This window comes from Hypanus sabinus, chromosome 16 (assembly GCF_030144855.1).
Source record: "Hypanus sabinus isolate sHypSab1 chromosome 16, sHypSab1.hap1, whole genome shotgun sequence".
NCBI classification, from domain to species: Eukaryota; Metazoa; Chordata; class Chondrichthyes; order Myliobatiformes; family Dasyatidae; genus Hypanus; species Hypanus sabinus.
The window spans coordinates 21796435-21815331 of NC_082721.1; the positions used below are offsets into that span (position 1 = coordinate 21796435).

At 45.0% G+C, this 18897-nt stretch overlaps 1 protein-coding gene across 1 annotated transcript in view; it reads right to left on the bottom strand.

Annotated features, from left to right (window-relative positions):
- Nucleotides 1-7766: 7766 nt before the first annotated feature.
- LOC132406058 (CUGBP Elav-like family member 4) overlaps nt 7767-18897 on the bottom strand; it is a 568100-nt gene continuing 556969 nt past the window's right edge. The window contains exons 11-13 of the mRNA XM_059991245.1: nt 18522-18665; nt 14690-14855; nt 7767-11817 (exon numbers count right to left, since the gene is read on the bottom strand). Coding sequence (XP_059847228.1) covers nt 14728-14855; nt 18522-18665 — 272 coding nt within the window. The 3' untranslated portion in view covers nt 7767-11817; nt 14690-14727. The remainder of the gene's footprint in view (nt 11818-14689; nt 14856-18521; nt 18666-18897) is intronic.

The following is an 18897-nucleotide window of genomic DNA, read 5'->3' on the forward strand; positions in this document are numbered from 1 at the left end:
GGTTTGAAAGGAAATGGGCTAAATGCAGGCAATGCATGGAGTCCTGTGGTGGGAGGCAAACTCCACTTGTCTCACCATTCCCCAACAGCAATGCAGCAAATGCGCAGGGCTGTACTGAGGCACTGGTTTGGACTTCCCCTCCTCCCAATCTTCATGACCCTACTGCATTACAGCTCATTCGGGACTGTCATATGTTGAAAGACTGGAGCGACTGGGCTTGAATACACTGGAATTTAGGATGAGAGGGGATCTGATTGAAACATATAAGATTATTAAGGGATTGGACACGCTAGAGGCAGAAAACATGTTCTCGATGTTGGGGGAGTCCAGAACCAGAGGCCACAATTTAAGAATAAGGGGTAGGCCATTTAGGATGGAGTTGAGGAAAAAACTTTTTCACCCAGAGAGTTGTGGATCTATGGAATGCTCTGCCCGCGAAGGCAGTGGAGGCCAATTCTCTGGATGCTTTCAAGAAAGAGTTAGATAGAGCTCTTAAAGATAGTGGAGTCAAGGGATATGGGGAGAAGGCAGGAACAGGGTACTGATTGTGGATGATCAGCCATGATCAGACTGAATCAGGCTCGAAAGGCCAAAGGGCCTACTCCTGCACCTATTGTCTATTGTGTATTCAAAGTGGCACAGTTCTCTATTCCAGTGGAAACTGATTTGCTTTCAGAATCAGAATCAGGTTTATTATCATCGGCATGTGACATCAAATTTTTTTAACTTAGCAGCAGCAGCTCAATGCAATACATAATCTAGCAGAGAGAATTTAAATAAATAAATAAATAAAAAATAAATATACAAGTAAATCAATTACATATATTGCATAGATTAAAAACGTGCAAAAACAAATATCAAAAAAGTGAGGTAGTGTCCAAAGGTTCAATGTCCATTTAGGAATCAGATGGCAGAGGGGAAGAAGCTGTTCCTGAATTGCTGAGTGTGTGTCTTCAGGCTTCTGTACCTCCTACCAGGCGGTATCTGTGAGAAAAGGACATGCCCTGGGTGCTGGAAGTCCCTAATAATGAACACTGCCTTTCTGAGACACCGCTCCCTGAAGATGTCCCGGGTACATCGTAGGCTAGTGCCCAAGATGGAGCTGACTAGATTTACAACCTTTTGCAGCTTCTTTCGGTTCTGTGTAGCCCCCCCATACCAGACAGTGATGCAGCCTGTCATAATGCTCTCCACGGTACAACTACAGATGTTTTTGAATGTCTTTGTTGACATGCCAAATCTTTTCAAATGCCTAATAAAGTATAGCCACTGTCTTGCCTTCTTTATGACTACATCAATATGTCGGGACCAGGTTAGATCCTCAGAGATCTTGACACCCAAGAACTTGAAGCTGCTCACTCTCTCCACTTCTGATCCCTCTATGAGGATTGGTATGTGTTCCTTCATCTTACCCTTCCTGAAGTCCACAGTCAGCTCTTTCATCTTATTGACGTTGAGTGCCAGGTTGTTGCTGCGGCACCACTCCACTAGTTGGAATATCTCACTCCTGTACACCCTCTCGTCACCACCTGAGATTCTACCAACAATGGTTGGTAGCAAATTTAGCAAATTTATAGGTGGTGTTTGAGCTATGCCTAGCCACACAGTCATGTGTATACAGAGAGTAGAGCAGTGGGCCAGCATTGATTGTCAGCGAGGGGGGATATGTTATCACCAATCCACACAGATTATGGTCTTCCGATTAGGAAGTCAAGGATCCAATTGCAGAGGGAAGTATAGAGGCCCAGTTTCTGCAACTTGTCAATCAGGATTGTGGGAATGATGGTATTAAATGCTGATTAAATTATAGTCGACGAACAGCATCCTGACATAGGTGTTTGTGTTGTCCAGGTGGTCTGAAGCCTCGTGAAGAGCTATTGAGATTGTGTTTGCCATTGGCCTATTCTGGCATTAGGCAAATTCCAATGGGTCCAGGCCCTTGCTGAGGGAGGAGTTCAGTCTAGTAATGACCAACCCCTCAAAGCAATTCATCACTGTCGATGTGAGTGCTGCCGGGCGATCGTCAATAAGGCAGCTCATATTCTTCTTCTTTGGCACTGGTATGATTGTTGCCTTTTTGAACCAAGTGGGAACTCCCGCCCATAGCAGTGAGAGGTTGAAAATGTCCTTGAATACTCCTGCTAGTTGGTTGGCACAAGTTTTCAGAGCCTTACCAGGTACTCCATCTGGTCCGTCTGCCTTGCGAGGGTTCACTCTCTTTAAAGACAGCCTAACATTGGCCTCTGAGACTGAGATCACAGGGTCATCAGGTGCAGCAGGGATCTTCACAGCTGTAGTTGTACTCTCCCTTTCAAAGCGGGCATAGAAGTTCATCTGGCAGTGAAACATTGCTGCCATTCATGCTATTAGGTTTTGCTTTATAGGAAGTAATGTCTTGCAAACCCTGCTGGAGTTGCCATGCATCCGATGTTGCCTCCAACCTCATTCAAAATTGTCCCTCTGCCCTTGAAATAGCCCTCTGCAAATCATACCTGGTTTTCTGGCACAGGCCTGGGTCGCCAGACTTGAATGCCACAGATCCAGGCTTCAGCAGACGACGTACCTCCTGGTTCATCTTTTATATAAAGATTAGCTTTATTTGTCACGTGCACACTGAAACATGGAAACGTACAATCAGGATTGTGACAACAACCAACACGCTCCCAGGTAACACACACCAGATGCTGGAGGAACTCAGCAGGTCACTCAGCATCTATGGGAAGGAATTAAGAATTGACATTTCAAACCAAGGCCCCTCATCAGGACCACGGATGTGCTGGGGCAGCCTGAAATTGTTGCCATGTGTCTGGTGCCAAAATAGCATGGCCACAACTTAGTAATGCTAACAAACCTGTGCTCCTTTAGAATATGGGTGGAAACGTGAGCACCTGGAGGAAACCTGTCATGGGGAGATCATGGACAAGAATTGAACCCTGATTGCTGTTGCTGTAACAGCATTACGTTAAACGTTCCACCACTAATGGAGGAGACAGCAGAGCAAGATTCTTCTGCTCTCTCCAATGGGCATGCATAACTCCCCCAGTCCCATCTGAAAGCAGATTAGGGGTATGTTCCCCAGCTCCAGGCCTGCATTCACTCCTCAATCACCACCTGCTGCCCAGTTCTCTCACTGTGAGATTTTACTGTACACTAATTGGTTGCCATGGTTCCTAAATTACAACAGCCACTGCATTTAAAACGAAACTGCTTTGAGACCCTTTGAAAGGCACCATTGAAATGCAAATCCCTCTTTTTAACTCTGATTATGATTTGAGAGGGTTACACGAGCTTTATTTGCAATACTTATGAAGGACCACTCAGTCTCCTAAATGACTAACAATGGATTTGGCTTTGGTTATTCTGATGGAAATGTTTTCTCTTCTCTATAAAAGGGCAAGGGAAGCACACAGGCTATGAATGGGGTTGAACGCAGGCAGAGAAGGGCACCTTATGGGATATCATGTTGCAGTTGTACAAGATGTCGGTGAGACTGAACCTGGAGTGTTGTGTAAATCTTTGGTCACCCGCTATGGGGAAGATGTTATTAAGCTTGGTACAGTACAGGCGACACAGATGTGTAGCAACTAGCGTAACATTTTACAGTGTCAGTGATCAGGGTTCAATTCCCGGCGCTCTCTGTAAGGAGCTTGTACCTTCTCCCCGCTCCACTGCGTGGGTTTCCTCCGTGTGCTCTGGTGTCCTCCTGCATCCTAAAGACATAGGAGTTAGTCAGTTGTGTATTGGGAAGGTGGGTGCATTTGCAGGTTGTTCCCAGCACAGCCTCGGACTGAGGGAAGGGCATATTTCCTTCCCCATGTCTCAATGTTTTGATATATATGTATCGGATAAAGCCCATCTCGCTTGAGCTGCGGAGAATGCAATGAAGGTTTGCGAGAAGTTGCCTGGATTCGAAGGACCTGAGTTACAGGGAGAGATTGGGCATGCTAAGTAGGAACGTAGGAGACCGAGGAGTGATTTTACAGAAGTGCATAAGATCATGATGGGTGAAGACAATGGAGAGAATTCTGACTGGCTGCACTGGTATGGGGGCTCCAAAGCGATAGAGCAGAAGTTCCCAACCTTTCTCATGCCATGGACCAATACTATTACACAAGGGGTCCGAGGACACCAGGTTGGGAACGCCTGCCCTGGAGCATTGTAAACTCAGCCAGCTCCATCACAGGCACAACCCTCCTCACCACTGAGGGCACTTTCAAGAAACAGTGCCTCCGGAAGGCAGCATCCATCATTGAGGGCTGTCAGGGAATATGCCCTCATCTCATTACGACCATCGAGGAAGAGGGACTGGAGCCTGTATGCCCCCACTGAATGTTTCAGGAACAGCTTCTTCCCCACTGTTAAGATTTCCGAATGATCAATGAACCCATGAACACTACTTGCTATTCCTCATTTGCACTATTTATTCATTATTGTAATTTAAAAAAATCTTGTTCTGTACTGCCGTCACAATATAAGAAATTTCCGTGATAGTAAACATGATTCTGATATGGTTACTGTACACAGTCTTCTTCCCAGGGAAAGTTAATCAAAAATAAAGAGTGCTTAGGTTTAAGGTGAGAGGAGAAAGATTTATATGGGATCTGAAGGGCAGCTTCTTCATGCAGACGATGATGTATAAATGGAACGAGCTGCCAAATGAAGGTCCAGTGGCACAGAGGGTGGCACAATGCTTTACAGTACCAACAACCAGGGCTCAATTACCACCGCTGTCTGTAAGGAGTTTGTACGTTCTCCCTGTGACCGCACGGGTTTCCTCCCCCAGTGCAAAGATGTACTGGTTGGTAGTTTAATTGGTCATTGTAAATTGTCCCGTGATTAGGCCAGGGTTAAATTGGGTTAAATTGGGTTAGGGGTGCAATAAATTTTAAAAACGGACATGGTTGAGGCAGGTACAATAACAACATTTAAAAGCCATAAGGTACTCAAATGAATCGGAAAGGTTTAGAGAGATGGGGCAAAACACAGACAAGCTGGACTAGCTTAGATGGGCACCTAGGCCAGTATGGATAAGTTAGACCAAAGGGCTGGTTTCCATGGTGTGTTATTCTACGACTCTAAGGGGAGAAGTATTAGAGCCATTCTGGGACTGCATGATAGACTCACATTACTGCCGCGAACCCTAATTAAGATTCTCACCTACAGGCTCCTCACAACAACACAGAAGACGCTCAGACTCAATACTTATTGTTATTTAAATTTCTTTAATGTATGATACAGTATTTCTTGTCCGCCTGAGTGAATAGAGCATTGTTTTGCTTATTTTTTTTATATCAGAACCTCATCTGTCATGAATATGTGACACGGAAATGATAACACATTATACAAATAATTCAAATATATTTATATATAAAAAAAGTACTGTACCATTGTCAAGGTCAGCCAAGAAGTACCAATTAAATAAAGCTCTCCAGCAACTAAAACATTACAATAAATATATAAATTATAAAGAGAAGTCAAAATATGTACAGAAATAACCAGAACCTTTCATCACTCAGGTTAAAATATCCAGATAATTACAAATTGAATGACGCAGTTTCGAGTTCGTTGATCAATGGAACAAGTGAAATCTCCACCAGTCTTCCATCTGCAGGAATGGTATTCGAGCAATTTTAAATTGTAAACAATAAACAATGTCAGAAAAGCAGAATTTTCCAGCGCTGTCTTCAGAGAGCTCCAAGTAGGTAAGAACACCAGCATCAGCCTGGCCTTGTTTAAAATACCTGGGCAGTTTCACAGAGAGTGGGCGCTGCCGTTGGGTTGACCAACGGCTGAGCGCAAACGCAGCCCAGGCAGATGGTATGAAACTCTCCACTTTCTCACTTTGCAAGATGGGAGGAGCCAATCATCAAATCAAACACAGCCTGGTTCCCCGCAGATCTTTTTTTAGCACTAGGATTGGAAATCTCACTACACGAGGCTACGTAGAATACAGTTTGGCAGGGGTGGGAGGGGGAATCGAAAATTCCACATGTAGCTTGGCTTGGCATTCACTTCTTGTGCTGCGGCATTAGGCTACACAGAGCAGAAGGGGGTCTTCACCCACGCTGTACTAGGCCTGTGTTTGCTCGACCCCTGATTATCCTTCGTTAGTGTGGCATGCTGCATTTTCAAGTTCAAACCTGGCAATGCAAGTTATGGGTCTATTCGGGAGACTGCCCTACTTCTGGCAATTATGAATGACTCAACTTGCAACTGTTGCTTTCAGCTGGGCAAAACCTTAAAAATTATTCCAGTGGCCCTCTGCATATCACCTCACACAATATTGTGTGAGCACAAATAACTAGGAGGAGTAGGCGATCAGCCCCTCTCAAGCCTGTCCCATCGTTTGATACAGCCATGCCTGATCTATGCTTGCCTCAACTACTCTCCTGTGCAAATTCCCCGTAGCCCTCAATACTTCTCCATCTCCATGCTCAATATATCTAATTCTCTGGCCTCCAAGACCCTCTGGGGCAATGAATTCCAGAGATTCACTACCTCTGAGAGAAGAGATTTCCATGCAACTCAATGTAAACGGCTTGCCCCTCATCTTGTAACAAGTCTGCTCTGACAAACATTCCTAGTTCCACCAAGATTAAGGCCGAGAAACTCGTCGTCAGTCAGGGGCACCAAGCGCGTTAAACGTCAGCTCCTGTCCTCCCAACTCTGCTTCTGAAACTTGTCTCTATTGTCTTCAACAGGACCCGTTTTCGGAAATGGATCTCAATAGACAGCTGTGAACTTATTCAGCGCCAAGTGACGTACATTCCCTCTCGCCCCTTATTCTGCCTCCAACCAAGTGGAGTTACCCTCTCACTACATCTTGAAGCTCTAACCAAGGTCAGGTATGAACTTAAAGGCAGGCCAGGCATTCCCGTTGCCAAGGATGTCACTGAGTGGCTCTACAAAGTTAATTTGAATATCAAACCTTGCTTTTAATAGTCTGACATTTCTTTTTTTTTGTCTTTTTAAAGTGGACTGCATTGTTGCAAATGTCCCGTCATTGCTCATTTGAAGGTCCTCTAAGCTGCCCCTTCCCTCAGCAGTGCTAGTTTTGGGAGAAGGAGGCGGGGACCTGTCAGGTTTCTAGGCATCCGTCTGCCAACGCAGTTGCAGAACGAAACCTCGCAGCTGCTCTTTTTTCAACAACAAGAGTGCAAGGCGATGAGTGGGTGGCATTGTGGAGCTGTGCTAACCCCCGACGTGCCCTTTACTTGTACAGGTCGTGACTGCAGCGGTAAGGGACAGTTCCAGGTCACCAAGTGCCTAATTAGAGCAGTATAATTGTGCTTAAACTCTAACAGTGTCTGTTTGACGATTCCCAATGCAGTGAGGCTGACAGATGAGATGGAAGTGGCTGTCAATGTTTCCAAGTTCCTAATTGTTCATCAGTCGGTTTCCCGAGCCTCTTAAAGTCCAACCTGAATGCCCCCATGTTGAGAGGTGGAAACGGGTAAGTCGGGCCTACAGGGCTCTGGTGAAGCTGTATAAGCCAATCCCCTGTAGAGCGGATGCAATGGATTGCAGAAGCGTTAATGAACTCCAACCATACCACTGGCTCCAGAGGGCAATGGAGGTGGGAGGTCATCGATGGCCCATGCTCCACTGGGAGCAAAGAGCCCAAGTAGGTTTCCCACCTGCTGCCCGTACACCCAAGCTCACATTCAAGCAAGCGTGGCGCAAAAACATGACGCCCGATTTGCGACATGATCAGGGAGATGGCACAAATGTCACAGTCACCCCTCCCCCCCCCCGCTATTTGCCTTCTGCAGATCAGAACACGGACACAAGCACAGAACGCCGGAGGAGCTCAGCAGGTCACGCAGCATCTGCCCTCCAGCATTCTGTGCAAGTCGCTCAAGATTCCCAGCATCTGCAGAATCTCTCGCGTCACGGGTACAAATTGTTCACACACACAAAAAAAGCATCGTCCCTTTATTTATAGAGAGGTCGGTCTGGGTCAAAGTAGTGAGGGAAATGTTTACCTTTGGGAAAGTAAGGCCCCTTCCTGGGAACAATGTCCTTCCACACTGAGAACCCAACAGTGCTTGAAGTTTCAGGTTTAATTCTCAAAGACAAGGGACCAGAACACTGCACTGCTGATGCCGTTGTTGTCAATACATCCCAACCAGTGCCAGTCCCTTTTATACACACAAATAGGTAAAACCACCAAGATGGAACTTACCCTTTCAATGCTAATTCTGTATGACTTAAGCACAAGCCTCTGGTTACAGACACACTTCTACTCAAGGATGCCCCAAACCAGATAACAGGCAATCAAAACAAAAATTGCAGATTCATTTATTAAAATTAACAATAGCCCGCTGGCATAAGATGGTCCTAGAAGCCTGTTGTAGGCCCTTGCATTTACTTAGCACCTGCAATGTAACAAAAACATCCCTAGGTGCTTTGCAGGAGCAGAATCGATGTGCGATATGGAGCTAGCAAGAAGGCTGGAAGTGTTAGAAAGGGGGACAGAGAGAGAGAGTGGGGGAGAGAGAGAGAGAGAGAGATAGAGATGGTCAGGTTTAGTCAGGAATGTCACAGCCTAGAACCCAGGTGGCTGAGTCATGGACTTCAGTGGAGCAAATAGAAGCAAGATTGTACCAGTGGCCAAATATGGGGGTATCCAAAGGTTTACAACGGGAAGATTTGTTTATTTAGCGATTCAGCAGGATAATGGGCTCCTCCCGCCCAATGAGCCCGTGCCACCCAATTACACCCATGTGACAAATTGACCTACGAACCCGTACATCTTTGGGATGTAGGAGGAAACTGGAGCCCCCAGAGGAAACCCACGCGGTCGCGGGGAGAACCTGTGAGGAGTTTTTATGTTTTTGCGACTGCGTGGGTTTCCTCTGGGTGCTCTGGCCTCCTCCCGGCGACGTACGGGTTAGCAGGTTAATTGGTGACATGGGTGTAATTGGGCAGTGTGAGCTGGTTGGTCCAGAAGGGTTTGTCACCGTGCTGTATCTCTAAATAAAATTAAGCGGAGGAGAAGGATCTGAGAGAGAGGCGTTGCCATGGGTGTATCAAAACAGAGATAAAAATTGTAAACATATTCAGTGACTGGGGTTGTTTGTGTGGAATCTGATACATTATAGGAGTACCTTTAGAACAAGGACTGGGGTGATTCTCCAAGGGCAGTTAGAGGTCAGCATGAATCGCTGTCTTTGCCAGTGATGGCGACACCATTTAGTAAGTGGACATACAAAAAGAAGGGAAAATTTAAAAATGGTGAAAACGCTGTAGTCAAGCAGAGTGGAGAAAATGGGGTGAAGTCTCCCTATGAATGAAACATTGTGATCATTCTGCAGTAGGTGACTGAGATTAACAATGCAAATACTTCATCAGTAATTACTCTCCACATGGCACTTTTCTGGAGAAATTCTGGAGAAATGAATCTCCATTCTGAAGGAGGTGGGAAGTATTTATTTGGAGAAGCTGCCGCAGTTTCTGCGAGTTTTCTGAATAAATTGGCTTTGCCAGGTGTGGTTATGTGCCCCCATCTCCTACTCACTGGCTGTGGTGTTGATCGGTACACTTTAGTTCAAAAGGAATCAGAACAACTCTCGTACCAATCTTTCTCTGAATTGTCAAACAGTGGGAACAACACACCTAAAAATCCTGAAGGAACACAGCAGGTTAGGCAGCATCTATGGAAGTTAATAAATATTCGAGTTCCTGGGCTGAGACCCTTCACTGGGACTGGAAGGGAAGGGAGAAGACGCCGGAATAAAAAGATGGGGGGAGGGGAAGCTAAAGGCGATATGTGAAGCCAGGTGGGTGGGAAAGGAAACGGCTGGAGAAGAAGGAATCTGATAGGAGAGGAGAGTGGACTATGGGAGAAGGAAAAGGAAGAGGGGCACCAGGGAGAGGAAAGTGGGGAACAGAGAAACAGGAAAGGGGGAGAGGTTAAGAAAAAAAAAAGGAAGAGAGGGAAAATAGCTTACTGGAAGGAGATATCAGCTATGGGTTTTCGGGCTGCACTCCCAACTCCAGAAGGGCTCAGGGTTGAAGTCCAGCTTTGGGGATGAGACCATAAAATGCCCAGCGCCATACTGAGAGAGTGCTCCACATGAACGACTTGTTGAACTGAAACCCGTGCGCCATTCTGAAGGAGGTGGGAAGGCAGTTCTGTTGCTCAAGCCGAAATTAGCCCCTCTGTCAACAGCTCAGGCAGATGAACTATTTCTGTGGGAGTCTGCCAAACAATCTGGCAGTTGCTTTTTGAAGGGGATTCAGTACAGTTAAGTACACAAGCAATTTGGGAATCCCAGATCTGTGAAATGTACAAAAATAACATATATCAGTCTTGTTTTCCACTAATAATTAGTTTGAAATTAAGGGTGACTTTGTGCTATTAGCTGATTAACTGGGCTGGAGTAGAGTTGTGGAGAAGGGACACAAAAGCCACAAATGAACTTATAATAGGGAACTTGGTGATGAAGGGCTGGAGGGAAAGGAATTTTCCCCAGGTCTGATGAGGGTAGAACCCTCTGCAGTGCCAAACATGGACCAGAGATTGACCTCACGAGGCTCCGCTGTCAACACTTGGGCAGCTGTGAATCCCACCTCACGCAATGAGCTCCTGGCAATGTGACACTGTGCCAATGTTCCCTGACCAAATCCTCCTCTGCCTTTTGGTAATATATAAATATCTTAACGCCTGAGGATTTATATAAAGACCCTCGCCAGTTATCAGAAACAATGTGCTGTTATTCCAGGGATTATTTACAATGTAATTTTTAAGGAAAGCTACACTACAAGGATTTTTGCTTTTTTGACACTTTTTTTTCCTTTAAAACACAGATTTCAGAGCAACATTCTTCCAGGCTTACCCGTTGAACAAAGCTGTCAGACGAGGCAACTCAATTCATCAATGCGGCAATTAAAAAGTCCTCAAATGGTCAAACAAAGCCCACCTTCACTGTGAAAAAGCAAGCAGGCTTCAATTTCTTTCTCTCCCTTTTAAAGCAACCTCTTCAGAAATATAAGGAGCAGAATATCTATATGTATAATATTTTCGGTCACATTTGCATGCAGTACTATCACATCTCCTAAGAAGGACATGAGGTGTAAGGTACATTTTAGTCTTTGTTTTCTTCTTAAAACTAACCCCTGGAAAGCTTCCACTATATTTTGCTCCTTGTTTAAATTTCCCAGTGTATAATACTATTCTAAGACCACTGAAGCATTGATTTTTTTTGTTTAAAACAGTTTAGCTCTTATTTTTCACCCATGTTTCAACTCTCAAGATTAGATAAGGAAAGCTGAACTTGTATATTACATATACAGGCCGCAATAATAAACTTTAAAAAATCTGTTTGGTCCATTTGGTCCCTGAATGTCTAAGAGCTAAAGTTTCAATACGTTCTGCGGTACCATGTCAATCATGTGGATTCACACAAGCCACACGCTCACACACACACACACACAAACATATGTTTGCTCACGCACTCTCACATGCACGCACGCACACTAACACGCACACAGAAACCCTCAGCCATGGCAACTATCACCTAGGAGATCTGGCTGTGTGCTCGATGACACAGAACTGCGCCAAAGCAGCTTCCTCTGCAACCTTTAAGACAGCTGTCCTTCCCTACGTCGTATTACGTCACATCTTCATCACATGTTGTTGCTATGTAAGATCGATTGAGCCTTCTTGAATAGCTGCAATGAATTTTCACATTTTCAGGGTTCTTTAAATGTTTTCTTGAAGTTTGTATTTCTGTTATCTCTCCCTCTCTGCACTGGTAACTCAGAAACAGCCATCTCAAAAGGTACGTGCTCATATTCCTCATCGTCTCTGCCCTGGTGAAAGAGGAAACACAACGTGTTGAATGCATAAAGATTACAGAACATCCTACTCAAAGCTCCCCTGCTGCTAAAGGTGAAGACAGCCACCACTTATTAAAATGAAGTTTTTCTAAGATAAATACAGTGCACTCAGTGGCCACTTTATTAGGTACATCTGTAACCTGCTTATTAATGCAAATATCTAATCATGTGGCAGCAACTCAATGCATAAAAAAGTATGCAGACATGGTCAAGAGGTTCAGTTGTTGTTCAGACCAAACGTCAAAATGGGGAAAAAATGTGACCTAACTGACTTTGACTGTGGAATGATTGTTGGTGCCAGACGGGGTGGTTTGAGTATCTCAGAAACTGCTGATCTCCCGGGATTTTCATGCGAACAGCCACTAGCATTTACAGCGAATAGCGCGAAAAACAGAAAACATCCAGTGACTGGCAGTTCTGTGGGTGAAAATGCCTTGTTAACAGAGGTCAGTAGAGAATGGCCAGACTGGCTCAAGCTGACAGGAAGGCAACAGTAACTCGTGTTACAACAGTGGTGTGCAGAAGAGCATCTCTGAATGCATGACATGTCAAACCTTGAAGAGGATGGGCTATAGTAGTAGAATACTACAAGCATACACTAAGTAGCCACTTTATTAGTTGCTGGAGGTACCCACTAAAGTGGCCAGTGAGTGTACATGATCAGCTTTAGACATTTGTCACAGGGTACTTACATTGATATACTGGGGCCACTGATTATTGGGGAATTTGGCAGAGGGCTCCAAGTTCTGGCTAAGTGAAGCAATTCAAACAGGAAACTTCAAATAGGATCATCAGTGGTGGATATTCCCTCCATTCGGGATCATGTCCTCATTCATGGTTGCACATGCACCTGTCCTATGGGTGTTCAGTTTAGAAATGGGATTACCAGCCATTTGTTTCTTCCAGTGCAGAAACACAGCAGCCAACAGGCTGGATCCTTCCTTTCCTAAGAGTTGGGCTCCATTCTACCTGTTTTCTGCAAAATCACCCTGGAACTTAGCTGCTCTTAATCATTCTAGTCAGCAATATAACTGACTTTGCACCCTGCTTCTCCCACACATATGTTGTGATGACAGCTGAATTTCTTCCTATAGAAGAGATACCTGCTTATCATTTCCCCTGAATCCCTCCTCCTTCCCTTTCTCCTATTGTCCACTCTCATCTCCTATCAGATTCTTTCTTCTCCAGCCCTAGACCTTTCCCATCCACTTGGCTTCACCTATCACCTTCTAGCTAACCTCCTTCCCCTCCCCCCTCCCCTGCCTTTTTATTCTGGCATCTTCCCCCTTCCTTCTCAGTCCTGAGGAAGGGTCTTGACCCAAGCCGTTGATTGGTTATTCATTTCCAGAGATGCTGCCCGACCTGCTGAGATCCCCCAGCATTCTGTGTGTGTTTGGATTTCCAGCATCTGCAGACTTTCCTGTGTCTATACAGGAGATATTTTCTCATTAAGACTGCCAATCAAAGATCTTCTAATTATCCAGCACAATAGCTACATGGCCATCAGAATCTCAAAATTCCTTCAAATGGTGATTTAGTTCATAAAGAGCTATTATGGCCTGATCATTTCTCAGGACACATGTACAGCAAGACACTTCCACTGAATCATCAGTTTACTTGACCAGTACATCGGACTGCGTATGGGAGGAGGCTGCTCAACTCCTCAGTTCATCAGGCCATGGCTGACCTTCATCTTAATCCTATAACTTGTCTTGGTTAAGCACCTCAATGAAAAAGTTCCATCCATCTTGATTTTGAAATTTGGTGGGCCTGCCCGTCCCACCGCCTCCCACTGGTGATGCCCTAAAAAAGAGGAATTCCCCGTTTCTGTGGAAACACAAATTCTTTCTTGGAAAGAATGGTCCCTTGCACCATTTCTGCTTAACATCAACGTGGGCTTGAGAAGCTCACAGTCCCAAAACTACAACAGGGCTCCGTCCCCAAGATTGGTCAGTAACCTGAACCGTTTGTAAGATGGCAATGGACGAAAGCTGTGCGTGGGAGCCGATCACGAACAGCAGCAACGAGAGGGTGGGCAAGCACGGGAGGAGCAGCCGCCAGCCAGACCCACCGGCTCGGTCGGTGAGTGAGTCTCCCCCATACACCCGGCTCCGCTCGGTGTTCCCCAGCCCCTGATTGTTGAGGCATGAGGTTGGGGAGTGGGGAGAGAAGGCACTCACAAATGCCCTTCCCCACCCAGCAGAAGATGCCTGCAGTCCCACAGCGGACAGCAAATCCATCCCCACCCTGCTGGTCTCCCAAACACTTGATCCAAGGTACAGGGCATCTAAAAGTCAGGCATTGATAACTCAAAGTTCAAAGTAAATTTGTATCAAAGTGTGTATATGTCACCATAAACTCCCCTGAAGTTCATTTTCTTGCAGGCATTCATCGTAGATACAACAAAACACAATAGAATTGATGAAAAGCTACACACAAAGACTAACAACCAAACGAAAGCAAACTGCGCAAATACAAAAAAAAACCCTAAGAATAAGTGAATAAATAATACTGAGGACATGAGTTGCAGAGTTCTTGAAAGTGAGTCCTTGTGTGTGCGATCAGTTTAGTGCTGATCTAGGTGAACATGTTCAGTAGTCTGATAGATGCGTCTGTAAAATGGCTGCTCCTGAAGCTGGTGATGTGGGAGCTGAGGCTCCTGAGAGGATCTGTGGTGGAAATAGAATTAATGAGGGCTTCCGAGGGGAAAGGGATAGGAACTTGAGGAATTGTTGTATCAGTATCCAGCATGGACTCAGTGGGATGAATGGGCAATCTCTGCACCATAACAGTTCCATGACTCCTTAAGACCCAAAAGGTCAGAATTTAGCAACTCTCGGCTTACCTAGAAAATCAGAAATTCATGCCCTGAAACACAGTCCGTCAGTATGGGCGACTGGTGTCCTTTGGCCGCTTTAGCTGGACTTTTAACCTCTTCATGCCAATCTGAAAACCGTTCATGGCCTGGATGGCAGCCTGGGCACTAGTGGGGTTATCAAAACTCACAAAACCTTCAGGGAACAGAAAGGGAGCAAGGTTGACAATTTGCACACAAGGCCACATTTCCCAACATATAGGAAGGTCCCAGTCCCATTCACTCTCCCACCCCAATTCTATCCAAAGCACCTCTGCAGCTGCAAGGACTTGTTTGCTCTCTTCCTCCATTCTCAGATACATTGGCAGGATGAAGGTAATTATCTATCAAGAGCTCCTTACAGGCAGGTACCAAGCTGGTTCCTTTCAACGCGGCTGTCTGTAGGGTTGCCCTCAGGTAAAAAATGAGAAATAGCAGATCCTTATGCACTGGGGGGGGAGGAAACTCTGCATGAAGGCAGAGTTCTACCCATTAGATACTCAGATCACTTCTGCTAGTCACCCTGTTAGCATGTTTCACAGCTGGGCCACTTGGTGGTGCTGTTGTCCACTGTATAGCAAAGCCACAGTGGGTGAGAAGATGGAGAAGGGTAGGTGTGAACACCCTGTGGTGGGCTCACCAAGATTGGGACCCCATCACAGCCTGGATACCGTCACATCAGCTTAACTGAATCACTGAAGGAGATTTTGAAAGTCCATACCTTGTAATTTGAGATTAAATGATACAATTAAATGTTTGCTCCCCATTTTAAACAATAAGTAGCACCATGTGACCTCTTGAATCTACTTCACCATTCAAAAACACGGCTGATTCTGTTTCTCAAATATACTTATTCATCCAAATGCTGTACCCCTTGGAGTCCAAAAATCCCAGTGAGTGTTGAATTCACTCAGCATTCACATCATCTGAGATAGTGAATTAGAACCTGCTGAGGGAAGGTATTTGTTCTCATTTCAGACATCAGTACCCAACTCTTTATGCTTCTGCCTGAGGAAATAACCTCTCAGCATCTTTTCCGGAGATCCCACAAAGAGCATATCTTGCATTTTCTTAACAACTTTCTTGCCATCCACTTCAAAGCAACTTTCCCTCCGTTTACAGAACAGGCAAAACAGTGCCCAGGAGTTGACTTAGCTAACAGACTGGATTCCTGGTGACTGCAGGAGGGCAGCTGAGTATATCATCAAACATGGACCAGTACAGCACAATAGAGCCAATACAGCCCATGACGTAGTGCTGACCTTTTAACCTACTCTAAGGTCAACCTGAGCTTTCCTTCCGACATAACCATTTTCCTACCAGGCATGTGCCTATCTCAGAATTTCTTAAATGCTCCTAATACACTTGTTTCTACCACCACCTCTGGCAAGGCATTCCACACACTCACAACTCTGACAACACCCCTATACTTTCCTCATTAAAATGATGACCCCTTGTATTAGCCATTTCAGTGCTGGGACAATTTCTGGCAATTCACTCTGTGTATACACCTTGTACACCGCTATCAGGTCACCTCTCATCCTCCTTCGCTAACTTAATCAATCTTCATAACACATGCTGTCTGGATCAGAAAGAAGCCTGGTATATCTCCTCTGCACGCTCTCTAAAGCTTCCACGTCCTACCAATAATGAGGTGACCAGAACCGAACACAATATTCCAAGTGCGGCCTAACCAGGGTTTTATAGAGCTACAACGTTACCTTGTGACTCTTAAACTCAATCCCCCGACTAATGAAGGTCAACATCTTATGCCTTCTTTATCAACACGTAAGGCAACGTTGATAAAACAAACTACCCGCTGGCATCAGGTCTTTCTTTGGGAAGGACCCAAGCAGGATTTTGTGGGACTGGGTTGGGTCGGGGGAGGAGGGGAGTGTTGGGTGCATTGCTAAGGGAGTCAGTGTAGCTGAGAAAATAAGCCACTCTATTTTAACCGTAAAATACTATAGTGAATAAGGAATTTTGTCCAGTTACATTGTGCAAGGTTGCTCATGCAAGCTTGTTGACTCCAGTTGGGTATATCCCTGGAGATTTTAGCATATGACTGAAAACTTCTTCCCTTTTCCCCCTCCACCAGTGGGTTTCTGAACAGACACTAAACCAACACATGAACACTACCTCACTATTTTTTGCTCTCTTTTTGCATTACTTACTTAAAATTATATATATTGTAATATATAATTTTATAATCATTGTGTTGTACTGCTGATGCAAAACAACTGATATTAAACCTGATTCTGACTCCCCTGGAGCTTCTTTGCTCGTTCAGTCCATCCACTGTCTCATTCTCCACGTCCACAAGGAAGGTGGGGGGGGGGGGAGATGGGGGAGTCTTTAACCATATAACCATGTAACAATTACAGCACAGAAACAGGCCATCTCGGCCCTTCTAGACTGTGCCGAACGCTTACTCCCACCTAGTCCCACCTACCTGCACTCAGCCCTTAACCTTCCATTCCTTTCCTGTCCATATATATCTATCCAATTTTTTTTTAAATGACAAAATCGAACCTGCCTGTACCACTTCTACTGGAAGCTCGTTCCACACAACTACCACTCTCTGAGTAAAGAAATTCCCCCTCGTGTTACCCTTAAACCTTTGCCCCTTAACTCTCAACTCATGTCCACTTGTTTGAATTTCCCCACTCTCAATGGAAAAAGCCTATCCATGTCTGTTCTATCTATCCCCCTCATAATTTTAAATACCTCTATCAAGTCCCCCCTCAACCTGCTACGCTCCAAAGAATAAAGACCTAACTTGTTCAACCTTTCTCTGTAACTTAGGTGCTGAAACCCAGGTAACATTCTAGTAAATCTCCTCTGTACTCTCTATTTTGTTGACATCTTTCCTAAAATTCGGTGACCAGAACTGTACACAATACTCCAAATTAGGCCTCACCAATGCCTTGTACAATTTTAACATTACATCCCAACTCCTATACTCAATGTTCTGATTTATAGAAGTCAGCATACCAAAAGCTTTCTTCACCACCTTATCCACATGAGATTCCGCCTTCAGGGAACTATGCACCATTATTCCTAGATCACTCTGCTCTATACTACATTCCTCAATGCCCTACCATTTACCATGTATGTCCTATTTTGATTAGTCCTACCAAAATGTAGCACCTCACACTTATCAGCATTAAACTCCATCTGCCATCTTTCAACCCAGTCTTCTAACTGCCCTAAATCTCTCTGCAAGCTTTGAAAACCTACTTCATTATCCACAACACCACCTACCTTAGTACCATCTGCATACTTACTAATCCAATTTATCACACCATCATCCAGATCATTAATGTATATGACAAACAACATTGGACCCAGTACAGATCCCTGAGGCACACGACTAGTCACCGGCCTCCAACCTGACAAACAGTTATCCACCACTACTCTCTGGCATCTCCCATCCAGCCACTGTTGAATCCATTTTACTACTTCCATATTAATACCTAAAGATTGAACCTTCCTAACTAACCTTCCATGTGGAACCTTGTCAAAGGCCTTACTGAAGTCCACTTAGGACCCCCAAAGTTCTACTGTTTTGTTAGACTCAAATCTTGATGCACAAAAAAACTTTATTGATCCCATTCTTCCAGATTTCTGCCCGCCTCCAATGCCCTCAATTTTGCATGTGAAGGTTACCCCAGTTTCCCTCCTGCCTGGTGCAGCATTAACTTGTGAAACTCAACCTTTCCAAGGCACCAAACCTTCCATGGATATATCCACCTTCCTTGCCTTAAGAAATTGAACGTAAGCTTTTGGGGAGAGGGGTGCCTTGGACGTCGGCAACACTCACCAAAACATTTACTCTGATTGGTGGCGCGGTCCATGAAAACCTTTGATGAGATGACGGACCCAAAGGGCAGGAACATCTGCATGAGCTCACTGTCTCCAAACTCCTGCGGGAGGTGGTAAATGAAAAGATTGCAGCCTTCCGGTCCTGGATTACAACAAAGCAAAAAGAAATCATCAGGGAGGGGTATCTACAGAGTAACGAAGGAGCGGAGGTGAAGGGCAAACCTGATGCCAGAGTAAAGGTCAGGAGCAGTGACGATAGCTTAAAAGAATTCTAACTCTGCAACTGCGAATGGAGAGGTTGGGGGAGGAGGTCAATGAGATTTAAAACTATATTCATTTGCGTTATCAAATAACCCAACTTACAACCTGAGAGA